Source organism: Lepeophtheirus salmonis, chromosome 8 (assembly GCF_016086655.4).
Source record: "Lepeophtheirus salmonis chromosome 8, UVic_Lsal_1.4, whole genome shotgun sequence".
NCBI lineage: Eukaryota > Metazoa > Arthropoda > Copepoda > Siphonostomatoida > Caligidae > Lepeophtheirus > Lepeophtheirus salmonis.
In genome coordinates this window covers 7,855,627-7,878,243 of record NC_052138.2, presented here as the reverse complement: position 1 = coordinate 7,878,243, position 22,617 = coordinate 7,855,627, and the positions used below count along the sequence as shown (strand labels likewise).

Here is a 22,617-nt window from a genome sequence, read left to right as displayed (position 1 = left end):
GAAAATAAGAGAAAAGAACAAGGGGGAAGAAAAGACTAATACATTACACCCTGCCACAACTAGGGAAAAAAAAGTTTCAAAGGACTCTTAGACAATTTTGACTACTTCATCTCACCGAAAGTTTGGCCTACAAACTTTCTGGATCTCTAATCCATTGGAGTTGTTTGTATGAGGCACAATAAATGATAAAACGACCCAAACCCCTGCAACAACAAAGACGAACTTATCAGTTGGATCAGGTCGGAATTCCAGGATTTGCTGAGAAACCAAGTGGCGAAGGCCTGCTCGAGCTTATGGCCTACCATAGAAACTATATCAGGCTGGATGTATTGAATAAAATAAACCAGAATTTATAATGGTTACAGAATATGGTTTTATTTTTTTTTCTGATAAGTGGTTGAATACAAAATTACGTTTCAAAACATAATAAAAAATCTTTTTCGCAGTGCAGATATTTTGGGCCCTTTCTATATTAATGTGTGCAAGAAATTTACTATAAAAGATAACACTCAAACCTGCATTGTCATTCCCGTGCAATCTATAACACATATTTGCAAATTTTTAATGTCATTCCTCAGGAATTTGCAAACGACAATGAATGATGTAAGAGAGTTACTCACTTTTCTACATAATATATGTATGGATGATTATTATGAGGAATTGTAAATTATAATTCATTTGACGTAAACAAATATGAGATTGGTATTTATATAAATATGTCATCATGCCATATAAATGAGTATTTCCTGGTAACAAATCTAAAAGTGCATCATCTACTTTATTACTTACTTAAATCCATTATTTATATATACTATATATAAATTGTGATTCTATACAAGTTATTACTTGTATAAGCAAATTGTACAAGTTGCAGCCAAAAAAGGAGGTGAATAATTTTAAGTGAAGAGTACTTGGGATGAGGATAATGCAATAGTTAAATATTCCATGAATAATAGGGTGACCGTAAAATTTGCCCGGGGAAGTTTCGCTCCGGAAAGTTTAGCCTTCATATATATATGATAGCAAAAATGTAACTTTGCACTTATTTTTTCGGGCTTCAACTTCCCTTGAAGTTTTTATAATCAATTTTTCTCTTAGGTGATAGCAAATTTAGACGAAGCCACTTTAGCTTTACTTTCGAGCACTTCAACCTTGTCGAGGAGTACACTAAATTGGCGACAAACAAAGTTCCTCTTATTCCTACTTGACAGAGTTCATACATAATTCCTCTCAAATAAACCTTGCCAGTCCATTCAGATACCTTTTTGCTATTCAACGGTGAACAATTCGGTGAGGATCGTATATTAATTTTGGAGCAGAATGTGGGATTCCTAACCTCATTAATAATAAGTTTTTGAGTTACAACAGAACTTTGAAATACCGCCCGCGCATACTTTATCATCAGCTCTTTTCAATAAGTTCCGTTAAAAGACCAACCTGTATATTTCATCTTTACACACTCCTTCCGTCTAAGGATATTTCATGTTGACTCAACCTCCTCCCCCCCATTAGAAATTATTACGACACTTATTAGGAGCAGCCCTTTCTTTTCAAGAATCCCTTACGTTTGTCTGGATAGTTCTGAGCTCTTGAATTGAGCTCGTTAAGTTATATGGGAGAAGGTATATTTTGGCCATAATATACCTATATATCAGGGCAATAGAGAGCTTACTAATTAAACAAACAAAATTCATTTTAACATAACAGGGTTAATATTTAGTTCAAATCTAAATATATTTTGAAAATACACTTGAATTGTAAAATACATAAGATAATCAAAAACATACTTAACTATTGCTCTTGTTACCCATGCACACGCCTACAATATTCCATTAACACCACTATACATTACTTATATTAAAAATATTTATATAATTCAACTAAGGATGCTCTATATATAGTGCGCCCTATGTACACATTCGATGCTATATGCACACGCCTGCAATATTTCATTCATAAGACCACATTATTATTTATTAGATCTAAATATACATCATGAAGCACTATAAGAGTAGACTATGGATCCAGTGAGTCGTTGTCATATATTCATACAGACAGACAAGCTTTGCTTTATTAATATAGATAGTAAATACGACTACATTAGCATTTCCAAGTTGAAAATAAGTAAGATTGAATTAATTAAAGAAAACAAGTTCTCTAATTGGCAAGAATACAATCCTTTATGGAATTTTGAATGATATAAACTATAAATAAATAAATAGTCAAAAGGCTTGTTCTTGAACTTTTAATTTTCAGAAGGATTGCTCATGAAATATAAATATGCATGTTTTTAATAATATCCATTTGTAATTGCTATATATCGATACATGCATTGTATGTAAATAGCAGGAAGTAAATGTCTTAAGGGTATACAAAATGCTATTAAAAAAATATAATAAATGTAAATATTGGATGGATCCATGGATAACTTTAGAATTGGGGTTCACTCTCTATAAATGGTATATCTGTTATATCTTGGTATATATTTATCATAAATGGATATGTGCGCCAAGATTTTAAAGCAAGTCATTAACCACAAAGTCAATTTTTGTCAAAACTTAGTTATCTAAGACAATATTCTGTTGTACGCTAGGGTACTAAAAGTGTATGACAAAAAAACTTCGACTTGCATGTAAACAGATTGATAGCTCTTGACAATGAAGGCGTGCCCATGGCAGTCTTGAACAGAAACATATTTGAATTAGAGGAGTGGCAAAAATTATTCTGTAATTCCCCTCAAAATGCAAAGTCCAGGGAGTGTAGGTTAGGGCTGGAGAAGAGCTAAATAACATCTGGTTCTTTTTAGGTGTATGGGACTAGACTGGAGTTCTTGATGTCGTTGAAAGTCCAGATGGAGATGCCGAGGGGCTCTTCAGTCTTCTCGGTACTTACACTGGCGTGCAGAAGATTGCACACATGTTGCCTTTTCGTTGTTGCTTCGATATTTTCACTTATAGGCATGGGATAAAAACGAAGCTTGTTTATTTTTGTTTCAACTGTCGAAAATATGACCTTTCGATATAGAAAAAAAAAACAAGCAAAATTGAACATTTTGATCCTGAATATTTGAAGAATGTTTTGAAAAATAAAAGCTCAGCTGTAATAGAATTCATTAAATTAGTTTTAATTAATTAGAAGATGAAGGAAATAAACACAAATTCCTCTCCTTTCCTTACATAGACAATGGCCAGAATTACCCGTTGTCCAACGGGGACTTACATTTACAGCTCCTTAACATATTCTGTACGTCATTCTCCGTCTTTTATAAGCAATGTTCTCTCTTCAAGGATAAATAAAAAAGATAATAGCTTTGGAAAATTAAAAAAACACTGTTTAAGCTCCAACTATAAAAAGTATCGTGCTAGTCTAAAGTCATATTTTCTACAACTCTAAAGGATTACAACACTAAGACTTCATCACATACTTCTTTATTAATATATCTTTAAATTTTTAAGAATGATTTCTCTTGACTACTACCATGGCATCCAACCTGGGCCTAAAGGTGCTGCAGCATTTCTTGAAAAATACCTCGGATATTGGCTTCCACTACGGCTCGACGAGGTCTTAAGGTCATCCAAATTGCAGTGAAGGGTAGCAAAGTGTCTTTTTTTCGACTATAGCAGAGTCGAGAAGAGACAGTCTGGGAAGGATTGTGTCCAACCCAACGATTATTCTTTAACTAAGTCAACCACTTCTCCTATCTCTTGACCCAGTTGGCCTTGTTTGCTGTTGAAATCAGTTGCCGATGCCGATGTTTTATTCCAATCCTTCACATACCTATTTACAGTTATATCACTGACACAGAAAACCTGGGAGTGTTTTTACATCGACTTGGACGGATTTCTGTTGATCGTGTTCTCCACATCCTCCATGACGCCACATTTCCGGCGTCTCCTGCTGCCAGTGTACCTATCAAGGCTCTGACGTCAGACTGCCATGTTTTTAATATGGTAAAACTACTCTGGAAGCACCATACATCCTTTTAAACTCTTCGACCCTCACTTTGGCGTGGAGCAAATCATACATCCTTTACCTTCAGATTGATTTAAAGTAAAGTCCACAATTTTACATTGCACACTATATAACTATCTAAGTAACCTTCATCCACTAAAATTGAGTATTAACAAGGTAAATTGTGCAAAAGAAAAAAATTGCACATGTCAAGAGGAAAATGATAAATTAATGTAAACTTGGGGAGGTAAAATATTTTTGGTACCCAAGGAAGTATCTTCAATCTAAAATGATTATTTTCTTTCTTTGTTTAATAACTTTGAAATGGCTATAGGATGAAATAGAATGAAGTTGAGTTCCTTTTGAATGATTAAAATGAACTTCTCACTAATAATGTGTTAAAAGTTGTCTGTCATGTATTGACTAGTTTGAGATTAAAGTTTTATAAGTTATTTATCTTTGAAATCATTAAATATGACCAGCTCCAAATTTGAAATGATATTTTTTATTTACTTTCTTTTCCGAGAGGACAAATTAATTTAACTTTTTTGTATTTTTTCATACCTCATTCAGAACAGGTCTATCATTTAAAAATAAACATATCACTATACTTGAGGAGGTAGTAATAAAGTAGAAGTTATAGGTCAATGAAATTTGAATTATGATTATTTATATCTAATAATAAATGTTATCATATTACTGCCATCGGGATTATCTTTATTATATCACGCAACCTTTCAGCAAAAGAAAAATGGAAAATAGGCCCAAAATCATCTGGTAGTTAGCCAAATAAATCAATCACAACAAATACTATTTATATCTTTAATATTCCCAGTCTATCATTGACATATTGCTTCCCTTAATTTTTAAAATTATATTGTGTTCCTTCATAATTTTAAAATCCTATATATATTATTTTATTCGATACTGTATTTTGATATTTTATTAAAAGCGTAGCTATATATTTCTTTATGTATATTAAAGAAAAAAATATTCATAGAAATTTGTGATGTGCCGTGAGCTGAATTTGGTTGCATGAGTATTTTCGAGTTAAAAAACACTCAAGGAATTACTAGTTATACTCGTTACTCGCCGGAATACTCGTTACACGCCTGAATACTCGTTACTCGCCTGAATACTCGTTACTCCCCTGAATTCTTGTTACTCACTAAAAAACTTGTCACTCAAAAAAATTACTTTTTGTAAATAATTATTGAAACAATAAATAATCTTCTTTAGATCCTTGATCGGAATCATAGCTACCATTCGATCAAGCATTTCTTATTGAGACCCAGACAACTTTTTATTTCTGAACATAATTATAGACTGATAGTGCAACTAATTATTTTATAATTTAAAGCGACTGTGACGTTTGATTGAGGTCGTACAGTCGACGCGATAAACTATCATATTTTGGTTGAATAGACTGTAAATTCCAATATTTTCATACTTCTTAGATCTAGTATAAAAATTATCAACAATGCTATTTTTACCCTTTACCTTCTCCTAACTGATAGAGTATGGGTAGGAAAGGAATGATTTCCATAATTTCAATTAAAACCTGTTATAACTGGTATAAGATTTACCAGGATGGTCTAACTATTTTTAGAGCCACTTTCTTCACCATTACTTTTCTCATCTTTAACAATGTTAATGGCCTATTTATTATTATTATTTATTCATATCAAGATGTAACTACTATTTAAACAAAAACAATAAATAGTTACAAAGTTGATCAGCTAATACTGAAATGCTAATAGAGGAATACAGATTATGCTTTTCACCATTTGTAGCTTTTAATCAAATTTGACCAGTTGTTTAAAATTCATTTAGCTTAATGACATATCAATACAGACAATTTTGTCGTATTTTATTATTTATTCATATTAAGATGTAACTAATATTTAAACAAAGCATTCAAACAAAGATTACTTTTATTACAAACTGGAATTAAGAGTATACATGTCACAAAAGTTAACATATTTGGGGTAAACATAAAACCTAAATTTAGGTAAGAAAGGAAGTCAGTTTAGGAAGATTTACATGTTCTAATGGGCTCGAAAAAGAAAAACAGATAATCACAAGTTTGGACGAGTTCCGAGCTTTTGACCAGTTCTGAATAACACTTGGTTTTTTATGCTCACGAATCGAGTTTTTGTCTCTATTTTTATTAACTTCATAAAACTCGAGTACCAATCTACCAGCTTTGTTAGTGACACATCATTAATAAAAATAATATAATTGACAATATATATACAACAAATACGTTGGAACAACAAAAAATTATATTCCAGTCCTTTTAGAAACAGATCATATATAATTTATTGCTTCGTTTATTTATCATAAAGAGTAAATGATGAAATAGCGATAACATATCAAGTGAGACGAGGCAATCCACAGCTAACAACAAAAATTAACCGGATATTTTTTTGTAAACGAAATAACGCCGTGTGCCCGATGTAAATTATATGTTTTATCCACTATTTTCAACTTTTGAATTGTAAGCTTCATGTGAAGTTTTTGCAGGTCGATGTTCACAATTTGGAAACACACATGATGTCATCAATAGAGTCGGCAGAGAACAAATTTTTCTTTCAGACTGGTTCAAAGTAATATTATTTTTAGTATCAAATTATTTTGGTCAACTAAAACGGTCACAGAGCAGTGCAGGATTTTCTGAGCGAAAATCAAAACTACATTCAATTTTAATATACCACCAATTTATGGGTAATACTATTATTTAATAATTTTTTTCGTATTGTTTAAAAAATCTTAAACGTCTTTATTTTGAGATTTTTATTATTATATTTTAAAATTTATTTGTCAAATTGAGCATTTATAAAAAAGACTATCAAAATTGTCGAAACCCCCTTTTTCCAAACATATATCCTTGTCACAGCCATTCCTCCTAAAAGAAAGTAAAAGTGCTGAGGGGCTCCTGATGACGCAGACAGCTTGATTTGACAGAAAAAATGACCAAAACACTAAATATTGATATTGTTTATTTTTATTTGCTTTTTTGTATACATCAAATAAAAATTTGTCCATATTTTGTTTTCAGACAATAAAAAATAATTTAATGAACAGTAAAAATATGACTATACATTAGTTAAAGGTAACTATTTTGTAGTTATTTTTCCCTTTACACTTTAAAAAATATGTTTTTGTTTTTTGAAAATTTTACTATATATAAAATTACTTATATACCTAATGTTTTAGTCTAGAAGAATAAGTTTAAACAAAAAAAAAAAAAAAACTCAATGATGTTACTTAGATATATAATTCATGAACAGTATAAAATAAAATTATAACTTTTGTATATTTGCTCACTTTTTCAAAATAAGGATTTTGCTTGAGAGCTTACAACAAAATTGAACATGTTCTCATCCTCCAAACGATCAACCAACACGTTCATGCAAGTATTTTTTTGTCACATTGCAAGTTATGTCAGCCCACTGATTCATTCAGGTCATCAGTTGCTAGATTTTCTCTATTTAATAGACTTAATCAAGCAAGAAAATCATCAATAGTTAACACCCTTACGGATTAGATTCCCCATATTCTGATAAATGTCGCGTGGAACGACATAGCTCAGCGGACAACACGCTCGGGAGAAATTATTCTCTTGAACTCAATGTTCTTAGGCTGTTCGTAGAGAAGGAAAATTACTAAGTGTAGTTGGACTTCTAAGACGATTTCTAGGTTAGATGCAGTGAATGTAATACTACTTATACATAACCAGTGAAATTCCATCTGGCTCTCCGACACCCCAATTAATAATTTTACAGATCCCTGCTGACGTCACTATTACCGGTAGTTGCATAAATACGCAGACTAATTTTTAAACGCTTATATCTTGAGGTTCTGTGACTGGAAATAAAAAATTCCAGCACAAGTCACTTGGTAAATCTTTTGGCTTTGTTTTTTTATTTTTCTTACTCGCATCAAACAAAGTCGTTAACGATTAATGACGAGGCCAAACGTCATATGGTTGCCACTCTCCTCCGAGCCGGTAGGTCTGTCAAGAAGATAATGAAGGACACTGGACTATCCAGGACTACTGTGTTCCAGGTCCAGAAGCTTGTCAAGGAGGGGAAAGATCTGAAAGACCTGCCCATACCTCTGGAATGACTCAGGATTGGCTCGCTGCCAACATGCCATTTTGGAACAAAAACATTAAGCCACCTCAATCACCTGATTTGAAGGCCAGCGTCAATGAACAATGGACAGCCATGGAAGACCATTACATCATCAATGTGTGCAAGGCCTTCCGGTGGCGCTTGGAGGGTGTCATAGCAGCTGATGGTGGTTATATTCAGTAATTATATTAAATTTTATACCAGAATAAATTCTCTATTGTATAATTCTCAAAAAAAATACGTCATACGAATTTTTTTACACATTTAATTATTTGCCACAAATAGTCTGCGTATTTATGCAACTACCAGTATATAATTTGCCTCTTTAAAACACATTCCGGCGCGGGTGCGCGATGGAATCAATGAAATTAAATGTATTGTGGAACAACGTAACTTAATAGAAAATGCGATCGGGGGAAATCATTCTCTTGAACCTAATTAGCGTTGGCTCACGTTTTGGTTGTTCTTAGGGAAGGAAGTATACGAGGGGATCTGAAAAGTTTCCGAACTAACCAAGGTACAATACATTTTTCTTATATTTATTTTTATCATAGTCTCCTTGTAACTCTATACACATCTCCCAGCGATGCTTCCATCTTTATAAATCGCCAAAATAGTTCGCAGCGCTTTATTCTGTAAAATAATTGTACACAAGACACTTTTTGTTTTCGGTACAATTACTCCGACTTGGGGTTACATATACACGTCAAATTTTCAAACAGAAACCTCTATATGTCTGCTATTGTTTGAATCTATAATTTATACATTAAATAAATTAATGAAATGTCAATACTCCATTTCGTCCATTTCCACAAAAACACTTTAATCGACTCACTCAGACGACTGTTAAATAACAATTGGGCGTCCAAAATGACTGAAACTTTGGTAAGCAACTGTCAACAGATGCCAGATGAATGTGACTCATTTTTATTTACGAGTGCTACCATCTTCAAGTTGAGGTTAGAAACTTTCGTCCTTGAACTAGCTTTAATCGTCTTTATACATTCTGATATATATTTCTTGAAATAATAATACATAATTCAATAAGGAGCAAGTTATACAATCCCCATGATCTTGAACATATTTAAGTTTCCTCAATTTTTTTTTCTCACTATTCTTTGTGGGAATAATGGTACTGCAATTAGTTTTATATTTCTTTATTTTGTTTCATACCTACAATTATGAATACCTATATATACATAGGTAATAATACCCAATTAAAGACTTTATTATCATTCAAAGGATGTGCATAATTCTTTAAAAATAAAAATTTACTTTATTGTCCATTTTTATTTCGAGATCAATGTAGAATGTTCCTTTTAGCAAATTCACATAGGAAAATATGCTTGCATTCTATCCAAATTTATTATTGGTATAATTTAACCAAAAAATGATTAAAATAATACAATTATTTATTCCTAAACCAAAAAAGAAAAAAGAAATGTTAATATTCTTTAGAAACGCTGAATGCATTTAAAAACATACATCAAAAGGAGTAAAAGTTCAGAAAAGTTATAAATTAAGAAGTTTTGAAATAATATTGCTCTGATTATACAGTTAATATATATATATATATATTATTGTTGGTTTCGGTCTGAAAATCTTGGCTCAGTCTGGGAGAGCTATGCTTTTTGTAAAATCCAACTTATTCGGTCCATTAAAGAATATTTTTTCTGAACTGGTCTCAAAGAAAAAATTTGGTCTCACTTAGTCTCTTCTACAAATAATGTTGAGGCCAAATATATAAATGAATTTTTGATGAAGTAAAGAGTGCTTTAAAATTTAAAATTACTTCTTATGAAACTAAATATGTTGCAAAGATCGTAGTGGGTCCATAGTTAGAATCAAGACACCTATACAGATAATTCCTCTCATCGTCTGACAAACTGTTTGTCAGACAACCCCCACCCCCCAACCCCTTCCATCAAAATTAACACAATCAATCGAAATATGGCGTCACAAAGAGACATAGAATGGAGATTACTGTTTTACTTTGCTTGGAAGGCACATGCACAGAGATACGAAACTTGACTGTGGCAAACAAGCAGAGTATTTATAACGTCAAGAAGGACAATAAACCCCCCAGACTTTTCCTTCTGGCAGTATGACAAACATTGGACCTGCCGGACCAAGGTACCGAGTCTCACACCTCTCAATGATTCTGTTAATAAGCATTGGGACTTTATGAGTCCACATTCTAGAGCTTCCAACGATGCATTGAGGTCATTATCAAAGTCGATGGAACAGGGGTGTCCGCAGGATTAGATATGTATATCTATTTTTTTCTTTTTTGAGGGGGGTGAATTTTTCTTTTTCATAAACTAAAAATTCATAGCTATTCAAAAAAATTACAAAAATTAGATTTTTAGAGAAAAAAAAATCAAAGATGGAATTACAAATATTAATTTTTTTTTTTTGAATCCATATCTATTCACAAAAAAATTAAAAATCAACAACTATTCCCAAAGAAAAATTTTTTTTGGAGAAAATTTTAAATATTAGGTTTTGGAAAAAAAATATTAAATTTTCTAATAAAAAATTTCAAAAAACCAATTATATTCACAAAAACCAATTATTTTTTTTTGCAAAAAATTACAAATATTCATAATTTTTTTTTCAATAATTTTAAGTATTAAATTTTTTATCTGCTGCATAATTTGGCCGAGGGATTTTTTAAAAGAAAATACATCCTTAAAAAAACAAAACGTAACCCTTATTTTCCCGTAAATTTTTGTCATCCTGTCCAAAAAAAATCTTGTAAATAAACGAAAATACACTAATTTGGAGGGGAAGCTACAGCCCCTCCACTTGGAATTGATCCATGGAACTCCTCCGTGATTTCTAAATGCATATATATATATATCATGGTACTAACTGAATTTGTTGGAAGTCTGTGGAGATAGGTCAACAAAATTATTTTCAGATTCCTGCAGACTCCCCTGTGGAAGCTATATTGACTATTAAAATAGCAACGCATATTCTAACATCTCTACAAAGCTTAGTTAATGTAGTTTCCTAGTTTCAGAAATTAAAATTGGTATATCTATTAATATAAAAAAAATTGGCATACCTGTTGAAAAAGAATAAATTTTGGTCTACGGGGTCAGTTCGTGGTCTGGACTGAAATATCTGTTCAAAGTTATGTATACTTTTGAATATTCAATTAAGACAATAAAAATGAAACATTCTAAAATAAGTAATCCAATGATTTAAAAAAAACCTTGGAAATACTTTAAAAAAAAGAAAATATACAATTTTCTAATAAAAATGACTTAATAGTAAATTTCTTTAAAAAAATAAAATAAAACATTTGGATCTATAAAAAAACTAATTCAACTAGAAATGAACCAAATTTTTTCAAAAGTCCCTATTTAGTTTTCTGAAAAAAGTAACCTCGTATGATTATCCGGAAAAATCGGATTTTATTCATAAAACTTTGGAATGAGAGGTTGTGTCATAAGGAAAATTGTTCCGAACGTTTTTTTTAAATTTTAGATAATATTTCTCTTTGAACTTTATTAGTATTAGCTTTATTTTTTTCCTATTTTCAAAGAGCCAAAGAGTTGTTAAATGACCTTTTTTTCAGGAGTAACAGAGGAAAGTAAGGGTGAGTATTGGGGAAAAACAATATCTTATCTTTAGATTTCCTTTTGATTAGTTTGATGTCTGTTAACCATTAATACTTACTACTGTTTAATCGGAAGTGATATTTAGGTAAAACGTTACAGGTAGTGTTTTATTAGGAAAAAAGTATTCATCATTGTGCTTTGTAGATTTAACATTGATCCGTGCACAAAATTTAAAATCTTATGAATAAATACACAATTATATAATATTATTTATGTTCTACTAACTGCTCATATTTCACATTATTTAAAGTAAATTTTCTTTGTATCTAGAAAAAATGCTCAAAATTAGTAGCCGATGGGCAATACTTTTCAAGTCAAGACAATCTTAATCTTTCTTGTATCTCTTGCAACCTTTCTTCCAAAAAAAAAGAATTCCAAAAACAAATGGGAAGAATATCCAAAATCAGTTGGTCAATTCTGCACGACTATAGAATTATTATTCAATATTTATGGGGAGCTTAACAAGAGCTAACCAAGAATTTACCAATCTACGTTCAGAGCACATATAAAAAAATGAATCTCGGTTTATTAATTATAATAAGAAGAACGTCACCTATCTGATATGATTTTTAAAACTGTGTAACATTTGCTTAAAATGTGTTCTCCCAATATACAAATCTTTGAATTTATTAAACTGTATTACTTTTTGGAAAAAGGAAATCAAGTGTCCGCACAATGTATATGAATAGTAGTCCCAAAGCTGGGAAAAACTGGCAAACTATTAACTGTTATTAGGCCTTATTAATTCGACACAAATATGAAGAATAAACATTCATCATACCTCAAAGCTACATAAGCGTTAATTATTAACAATACTTGTATGTTATATAAATAAGTAGGTAAATACTATCAACATACGTATAAACACGCTGAGTCACTCTTAAGTAATTATATTTTTGTATCAACATATATATGTATAGTACAAATAAGCACTGATTATTTGGTAGCCCACGATTAAGGATGAGATCATTGAGGTTCGTTCATCCCAATTTTCAAAAGTTATAGAGTTTATTTTATCCAAATTGGAAGAACAACAATTTAAATTTGTGGCTCTTTATCTCTATGTGTGATAGATTCATTTTACCTTAAAGAAAATTATTGTACAGTGTGACGACCCAAAACATGCACTATTATTTAATAATGATTTTATCCTCGTTTTATTTAATTACGTGGTTTTGTCATAAAACTAAATAACAGCTGAAACAAAAATAAACAAGTATTGTTGGTATATCATGTCTCTAAGTGTAAAAATATCGGATCCTTAAAAAAATGTAATTTATGTGCAATCTCCTCCGCGCCGATGTCAATGTCGGGAAAGTTGCAAATAGTCTTGACATCTTCATCCAGACTACCAACAACATCAAAAAGCCAATTATAGCTACATACAGCCAAGAAAAAGCCAAAACTTCTGCAGTAACAATATGGCTGACTTCTCAACTGCCGCTATGTGGCCCTCCTCTAGCCCTGGCTTCAACCCCGGGAATTTAAAATTTCAGATGTTTTGAATAAGAATGTTTGGTGCTCCCCAATTCAAAATTTTAATTTACTCGGAGAAAACATAATGAAAGCATGGTACGCTTTGGACACCGCCTTAATCAGAAAGCTGGAGATCTGTTAGCCAGCGTGTCTAGACTGTTATTGCTTGTGAAGGATGACATATTAAATAAAAATATAGCTTAATATATTACAAACTGTTTTTGAGTTTTCTTATCTTGATTCCACAAGAATCCCGTTTTCCGTAATTTAGTGCTCCTACAGCACATTTTGGGTGGCCGAAGGAACTTGGAGCAGCCGCACACACAAAAGACAATGCTTTTGGTTTTTAGTATTTATTATTACATTGTTCATACTATGTCCCAAAAAAGTATATGCAGTCCGCTCCTCCCGTGTCAAATTTTTGAACCTCCCCTCACTATAAATTGCATCCTACGGCCCTATATTTGAATGGTCTTAGAGTTAAATATTTTATTTTTTTTAAATAAAAAATTATTGAAGTACTTCTAAAGCAACCTCTCGAGTCAAAATATTGCTTGCCAACCCTCTATTTTTTAGTGTGATTATGCTCATTTGACCACGTTGCTTCCTTTATCGTATCTCGCAACCTTCCGTCCTAATATATACAAAATCAGTTGTTATGAGTTGCAAATTCGTACCAAATATAAAGTTATTATTTTATTAGTTGTTGAAAATTGTTCACAATACAACAAGAGTTTTTTATAATTCTATAAATGTTCAGAACAATGATAAGGGAAAATGTAGAAAAAAATGGACACCTGACTACAAAATAAAATATAAACTCTGTTCCTTCGTGGTTCATCATATTTTTCTTCTATCGGAGACGAGCACCTCTTGATGAACCTGTTTAATCTAAGGATGACTTCACATTAAAATTGATTTTATCTCTCCTTTCTAATTGATTAAAAGTGTTAAAAATAGTGTTTCTTATTTGATTTCCAAGATGAGTATATGTTTGTGGTTCATTTTTGAAGAATTTGTTATCAAGGATGTCTCATCCTTCTTCGTACATATACATACATATATATAGAGTAAATCTGCTTGAATATATTTCTTTTAAACTCAGGAGTTTAAAACTTATATTATATATTAAGAACCTAAGTGAGGATTGCTTAACATGATATGAATGAATTAGTCCACATTTTGCTTATTCTAATGCAACAAATCATTATGACCATAATTGTTATAATTATTGATTTTTAATAGTAAATTAAACCATAGATTTTAACTTCATTATTTTCGATGGAATGTTGATTTTATAATTTCCTATATTGAACAGATATTTCTCTTATTTTTTTTTTCATTTTGTGCTACTACAAAGTTTTTTATCATAATATTGTATATTCAGGATTAAAAAGAAGAAAAGAAAGACCTGATTTATAGAACATATGAATATTAGGCAATATGTAGAGCAAAACATAATGACTCACTCTAGATATTTACAGAAAAGCTGTTGAGGACATGCATAAACTAATTTTACTTTGAATGCAGGATATTTTCCACAAATATATCATTTTTTAAGATTAATACTAACTTCATTTTCCATCTACTCTTCTCTTATTTTTGTAGGTACACATTTTATATCTAATTTATGTTTGAGCTTTCTCAAAAACTTTTGCCCCTTAATTATATTTCATCACTTTTCCATTAACGCCTAAACTTGTCAATTGATATTATACTAGTCCTTTCTTTAATGGTCACTTCTGTTTTCAATCCTAAAGATGGTTTAGCATTGATACCAAATGGTGAATTATTTCAAAGATTTATGGTTCATTATTTTTATCTTGGATGGTGACTTTTTTTTATTTTATGGATTGAACATAAGTTTATCTTAGACATAATAACTGAGTCAAAAGAGCTAAAAAAGATCTGTTGGAACATGGAGAACATTAATATTATACTAGTTTCTTTTTGTTTATTAAGCATAACAGGTGGTCTATTGAAATCTGAAAACTTATTAATTCAATAATTGATAATCAATAGTTGAGTGAAATTCGTTCATTTTTTCGAGAAATTAAAGTATACGTAATTAGTTACCAAAAAAAATAAAAAAATATGAGCTCTTTAGCTAACATACAAGTCGAGAAAACTACACTTGATCATGATCGACGAATTTCTATTCCCGCACTCGAAGAAGTTGGGCTTCTCCAAGACCACCGTATACCCTGTCAGCCAGTCCAAAACGTTGGAGATGAATGAGGGATCTCTCAAAAAAGCCAAACTGGACCCAAGGAGTAAAGAAAACATCCCATGCCAATCCCCTTAAGTCCATGATTGCCTATGCAAAAGATCTTGGGGTTTTACAGCTGATAGTTCAGAGAGTCACCAGCAATGAAAAAAAAAAAAACATCTCCTCCGTTGCAAGACACTTTTCAATGAGTCATTTGAGTTATTTTTGAACTCTTTATTGACACCCCCCACACCCACTTACACTCTGCAGGCCTGATGCCAAACCCTCAAACCTTCCGCTTCTGCTGCTTGTAATATATCATCCACTAAGGACGGGTACATTAATGATTAAGAAACATTAATAATCCCCCCCCGCCACCAACATATTTCTCTTACTCTCAGTTTCGTATATATGTTCACTTTTGTATAAATATATAATTATCAGAAGGGGTGTCGCTTGACCATTAAGTTGGGGGGGGCTCAATGGCCAACTTCCTGAAAAAAACCTCATAAATACACATAAAATGATTCTATATATATTTATCATTATATTACGGTGTTGATAATTTTTGGGGCAAAGCCCCCCTCCCAATGATAAAAAACTTACAACGCTCTGATGATTTTTTTGTGGCTGTGCTTATTTTTCGGTATAATTTTGATACTGCAAGTACAAGTCTTTGAATTTTTTAATTTAGTCCAGTTCAGGTCATCAGAAATATATGAATACTTCAAAGAGTACTTTATATCCAGTAAAAAAATGAAATGTCATTCAATTCTAAGTCGAGGCGCAGTTCTTAGCTCATGGGTCCAAGTTTTTTTTGGGTATTTAATGGTGGCTAAATATTTTCATAAATCTATTTAATGATGGCAACATGAAAGATATGCTAATTGCATTTTCTAAAACTTTCAATTAGCTGAATACGATTTTTCCTCAAATACAAATATACCTACATATTCTTCTCTAGTAATATATATAACGTCAAATACATAGTTAATTAAGGTAGAAATGATTTATGGCCATTTAACCCTACCTTAAACAAGAAAACAATTCATATCGACTCACTTTCAAGAGTTTAGAGATCAAATAAGTTCAAAATAGATTTATTCAGTATTAAAAATAAATAAATAAACTAGTAAATATTATCAGAATGAAACTTAAGCGTGGTAGACGGGAGCTGGCTTGTAGACAGGGGAAGGCCTGTATGGAGCTGGAGCAGCGTGGTAGACGGGAGCAGGCTTGTAAACAGGGGCAGGCTTGTAGACGGGAGCTGGCTTGCAGCGCTGGATGGTAGACGGGAGCAGGCTTGTAAGGAGCTGGGGCAGGGTGGTATGGCTCGTATTTGGCCTCTCCAGAGTAGGTAACGTCAGCAACATAGCCTGAGTAAGCATCAGCAACGTTGTAGGAAACGGTTTGGATGCGACCGTCGGGAAGGGCAACAGAGTACTTTCCTTGGGTGGAGTATCCATCACGGGCCTCATCTGCTCCGAAGTTGAGTCCAGCATATTCATCACTGACAGCATATTGGTATTGATAGACTGCAGGATCTTCCTTGTAGGAAGGAGCTGGGTGGTAGGGAGCGGGTTTGTAGGCTGGAGCAGGATGATAAGGAGCAGGGGCAGGGTGGTAGGGAGCGGGTGCTGGATGATCAGCAATGACAACAGTCAAGATAGCAGAAAAAGCAATGAAGGACTGTAAAAGTAGAAAAAAATGGTAAATTCATTGTCCATATTTGAGGTTTTTTTGTCATTTGTTGCTTACCTTCATATTGATTGAATTGGAGTTAGAGTAATGATATCTTGATACTAGATGCTTTGAGTATTTATACGCATTTGAAAATAATAATAATAATAATAACGCTTGACGCAGACCCTGCCTAATTATTTATTGTTACTGAAGGGCGTGGAGTGAAAGAAAGAAACACGATAGACTGATGATACAAGTTTATCATGTTGAAGAAAAATGTTTTACTTCCATAACGTATGGGGATACCAAATTTTCGATCGTATTAATGAATTAACACGATATTTATCAGTGATTGATGTATTCAAATGATTATATTTGAGAGAGAACGATCTGTCCATAAGATATTTACTTTTGTTCGTATATATGCTAAATGTTTTTCTGTGAAATACCATTATCAAATTTTGTTAAAGCAAATGAGTTTAAACTATATATTGGTTAATTATTCATTTAGTAGTTTAATATCACTAAAGGACTAATTTACTTATTCTTCGATGCTTCTTCATTGAATCACATTTATTGTATTGTCATATTCACTTAATTTGTATTAATTAAGATTCAGCAATTATTTTATATTGCTTAATATCTCAAAATGTTAATTTATATTAACACTTTTCTTTCAAGATCTAAATCCTTTCAAGCCAAAATTGCGAAAATATCTTGAGACAATTGAGCCCTTTTTCAAAAAACTCTATTTTAAATCAAGTTAATGACATCAAAACTTGACATTATCCCTTTTTTTTTACTAATTAGTGATGGAATTAAATAGAAAATAAAATTGCCACACTGAAAAGTGTTTTAACAGTGAATTCTTTTAATAATTATGCTTTAAAAAAATCAGTGAACAGCTTATACAATGTAGAATGTCGTTAATTAGGAGGTATTATCTTATAAAAATATATTTTCTAATAACAAATATTTGGAAACTTTACTTTAAACAATATTTACATTGTTTATAATGTTAAACAGAGACACCAATTACGGTGTACTGGTTTGTAGTGGTGTAAATCATCTGTATTTTTTAACTGGTCTGTTTTTAGAGATTTAGCAATCTGGAGAAAGAATTTTATTTTCCTTAGTACTTGTCATTATTATTTAACTGCTGAGTAGTGAACTGCCTTAAATAAATAGATCTAATTATATTCAAACCCTGACTAAATATTCGTATGGTCTCATAAAAGACGGAGAGTAACCTTTAGTATTTATTGCATAGTTACAGTTTTAAGTCCTTTTCGGACTCCTTCCTTGTCACAGCTGATTGTAGCTGATCTAATGAAACGCCATGCCAGCTAAGCTGCTCAATTTCAAATCATTTTTCAAATTATAAAGGTTGCCAAGTTGAGATTCGGTTATTTATTAACATGGCCAAAATACACACAATTTTGAAAACCACTGGTTTGCCTCAGACACGAGTAACAGCCTGTCTGGTATATTTGAATCTATTTTGACATTTTAATATTCAGTAGTTTTTTATTAAGTCACATTTAAATACAGGATTGTATTTTATTAAAACTGATTTTAACACCAAAGTATAATTTTTAACGGTTAAAAAATCAAATTAGTAAGTAAGAAAATTAAAAAATAATATTTTTTGGATACTCCATGAAGTTTTGATCTTGAATATTCTTTTTTTTTTCATTTTTTCACCCCATCCTTTCTTTTGGATTCCCCTTGTGTGGGAATAGAAATTACAAGTCAACATTCTTTGACTCTAGAATTCAATGACTGATCCTTAAAAATATCGACAATTTAATATTTAGTGGCACAGCTCTGAAAAATATAGAAATATGAACGTCTATTTCTGTTTTTCTATGAAAAGACTTTACATGTAAAATATATGTAAATTCACTCTAAATACTGAGTATTGAAAACTGATTAATCACGGTAGAAAATCATTAAACACCACTTGAGCATTCGAAAATAAGAAAACTTTTTTTACATGTTACATTAATGACTAAAGAGATCAAATTAGTTTGAAATAAATTTATTTAGCATTAAAAATAAATAAGTAAACTAATAAATATTATCAGAATGAAGCTTAAGCGTGGTAGACGGGCAGGGTGGTAGACGGGAGCTGGCTTGTAGGGAGCTGGGGCAGCATGGTAGACAGGAGCAGGCTTGTATGGAGATGGTGCAGGGTGGTATGGCTCGTATTTGGCCTCTCCAGAGTAGGTAACGTCAGCAACATAGCCAGAGTAAGCATCAGCAACGTTGTAGGACACAGTTTGGATGCGACCGTCGGGAAGGGCAACAGAGTACTTTCCATTGGTGGAGTATCCATCACGGGCCTCATCAGCTCCAAAGTTGAGTCCAGCATATTCATCACTGACAGCATATTGGTATTGGTAGACGGCGGGATCTTCCTTGTAGGAAGGAGTTGGGTGGTAGGGAGCGGGTTTGTAGGCTGGAGCAGGATGATAAGGAGCAGGAGCTGGATGGTAAGGAGCTGGTCTGTAGGGATCAGCGGGAGCAGACATGGCAACAGCCAAAAGAGCAGATAAGGCAATGAAGGACTGTCAAAAAAAATAAAGTATGGTCAATTTATTATTCAAATTTGAGGATTTGGTTTCCCATTGTTACTTACTTTCATGTTGATTGAATTAGAGTTAAAAAACTAATGTTTTTAGTCTTGATACTTTGAGTATTTATACGCATTTTTTTAAGAGGAAAAATAGAACCACAAACGCATTTTTTATTTTTGTAGGGCGTGTAGTGCAACAGGGCAACACTACGATATGTTGACGCAGTTATTTTGTGGGAGAAAAATTCACTTCCTCTCCATAGTTATCTTAGTCGATATTCTATGTCAAATTGTTAATTACTAACAATAAATACCTTTTGAGAAATTAATCAATGAAACATCTATCTCATAATAACAATTATATCATACTCATTTTTATGATATAATAGTTTCTTCCTTTTACGAGTAGAAGTATTTACTCATAAAGAGGAAATGATCATATATGGAGCTGATTTTAGAACTACATACATCAACATGCAGTGGCTATAAAATTGAAAATTTTCTCCTAAAATAAAAAAAAATAACGCCAACTAAGTTTTGATTCTTTTTTTAAGTTAGAAAAATGTATATTAGACTATTTCAAAATAGAAAAACAGAATAAAAAATTTATATTTTATTTCTATTTAGGCAAATCTACGATAATGTAGATAAATAAAAATACTGTGATGTTGATATTGACAGAGTTAGTCGAGATTAAATATTAAGGAATTGTGAAATATGTAGACGGCATTTCAGAAATATTGAACAATTACAAAAGTTGCATAAAGATTGGTGCTACAGCTGACTAAATTAATTTATACATGACTGATAGGATTGCAGTTTAATCAGTTATTTTGACCAAAACCAATACTTATTCATAAATAAATTATTAATATTTTTATATAAATAATGCTATGTTAAAACAAATAAAATATGTATCGAAGGAAAGCTAACAAAAAAATATTGATGATAATTGACTGTGAAATCTTATTTTTATAAATTATTAGTTTTTAAATGGTCGACCTATCTCTAAACATAGCTCAATTAGGGATGCAGTTTGCATATTTTTATATTATATATATTGAATATTTTACAATCAAAAAGAAAAAATTACCACTCTATGACTTCAACAATTTAACAAATTGAAAATATTACATGAAAAATCTTAAAACTTCGAATTGAAAAAAGGTATATAATGAACTTTTTTTCAAAACAACAAACATATTTCTTTTGTATACATAAAACATAAAAGTTAGTCGTTAACTGTTTTCAGGATTAATTGAAAAAGAAATCACTTTTTTTTTAATTTGAAATTTTCAAAACTTCGAGGTCGATCAAGTACTTCTAATCATCGTTCAACTTTACTCAAACATTGTCATTTCTATTATTTTATCAAAAGGAACAGATTTGAGCTAGCTACTTGAAGAACAAAAATAAAAAATAAACAGTACCCCATTGCTGAGCTTGAACACTATTTTTTCCAATTCAGAATCAGTGTAAAATTAAAACCAAAAATGGTTTTTGAATAATTATTTTGGTAATAACAAAATTCGAGTCACATTTTCCTCTTTAACTCACAAACTAAGATGAAATTCACATATAATTTTGATAGCTGTCTTTGGAGGGTTGAAACTAACTGAAAATGAACTGAACTTTAAAAAAAGCACCATATACTCGCGAAGCCCAGGACTTTTCAGTCCATGTACTAGAGGTAATTTTTATGTTTTTCCAGGTAAAACAAATCAGGGACACATTTTGCAAGTCCATTGGCTAAATTTTTATTGATTAGTGTCATTGACTTCCTTATAGAGGTAGTTAAACTGACTTTATGAGGCATAAGTGTTGTTTACTTTCCTTAGTTTGTAAACAAATTGACGCTCCCTTGCGGCAAAATAATGTCACTCCCTAAATGATAATATTATCCAATAAAAAAGGGTGCACTATAAATTTACCCGCAGTTAATATTTCGAAATTCAATTATTGCAACCTTTTCAGTAATATGAACATAACTTCGCAAAGCGAAGAATATATTTTATTGGAGTTTGAGGAGAGGGATCTCTCTACTCTTTCGATGATCCCAAAAAGACAATGGAAGATTGCTTTACATAGATGCAGTTGTGAGGTTGTGTCTTACATCTTATTAGGTTTGGGGGTCACTTACTTAGGGTTAAGACAGGATAAGATTACATCTTCTTTTATAAGACTACTATTTTTTTTTTGATCTTGGCCTTATCCTTCAGTCCACGAATCGACTCCAAGTGTCTCTTCCCCCCCCTCCTGAATTCTCCGTAAGGACAACTCACAATCATCCCAGTTAATCCTTATTATAAAAGGTTAGCACCTTGAACTTCAATTTTTACTTTGTTCATGCCGTAATTTCTTGAACATAGATTTCATTAATTCAATCAAAAATAAAACATTTTTCTTTGACATGATTTTACTCTACTGACTTGACTCAATGGTAAAAAACTCAAATTTGATCAAACTTACTTAAAGCAAATTCAAGACAATGATTGACGATACATGCAATAAAACATGAATGAAAAAAAATAAAGATGCAATAAAACATGAATACCCTTTTAACCCTGCGTGACAAACAGGAATAATTTATTAATGGAGATAAAAATACATGGTAACCTAATAATATTGATAAATACATTTAAAAATTTATTGGAAGATTTATTATTAAATTAATGGACCATAGATTTATAGGTACATGGAATATTTATTTCATAGCCTATTCCTTATATAAACATATGTATGGTTTCGGCACCGTTGAAGTAACTTGAGACATATACATTCCATAATTAAAAATAATATACCTTCAGATATCGTGTAACCAACTGTCCTCATTTCCCTATACCTTTCCTCTTTCTACATCCTTCCCAGAATTTCCAGTAAACTTTGTTATATTAATATTGACATGTCCGGTAAACATTGGTACATGTTTGTTCCGAGAAAACGGTTCATCTC

At 31.6% G+C, this 22,617-nt stretch overlaps 2 protein-coding genes across 2 annotated transcripts; both read right to left on the bottom strand.

Annotated features, from left to right (window-relative positions):
- Nucleotides 1–16,514: 16,514 nt before the first annotated feature.
- On the bottom strand, nucleotides 16,515–17,225 carry LOC121122926 (uncharacterized). The gene is made up of 2 exons (XM_040718003.2): nucleotides 17,163–17,225; nucleotides 16,515–17,093 (listed from the first exon to the last, which is right to left on the bottom strand). Exons 1-2 carry the CDS (start codon nucleotides 17,166–17,168, stop codon nucleotides 16,515–16,517), a joined length of 585 nt encoding a protein of 194 aa, XP_040573937.1. The 5' UTR covers nucleotides 17,169–17,225.
- A 1,887-nt stretch (nucleotides 17,226–19,112) lies between these two features.
- On the bottom strand, nucleotides 19,113–19,760 carry LOC121122925 (uncharacterized). Its single transcript, XM_071890408.1, has 3 exons — nucleotides 19,729–19,760; nucleotides 19,255–19,657; nucleotides 19,113–19,199 (listed from the first exon to the last, which is right to left on the bottom strand). The coding sequence occupies exons 1-3, from the start codon at nucleotides 19,732–19,734 to the stop codon at nucleotides 19,183–19,185; spliced, it is 426 nt and encodes a 141-aa protein (XP_071746509.1). The 5' UTR covers nucleotides 19,735–19,760; the 3' UTR covers nucleotides 19,113–19,182.
- Nucleotides 19,761–22,617: the final 2,857 nt, after the last annotated feature.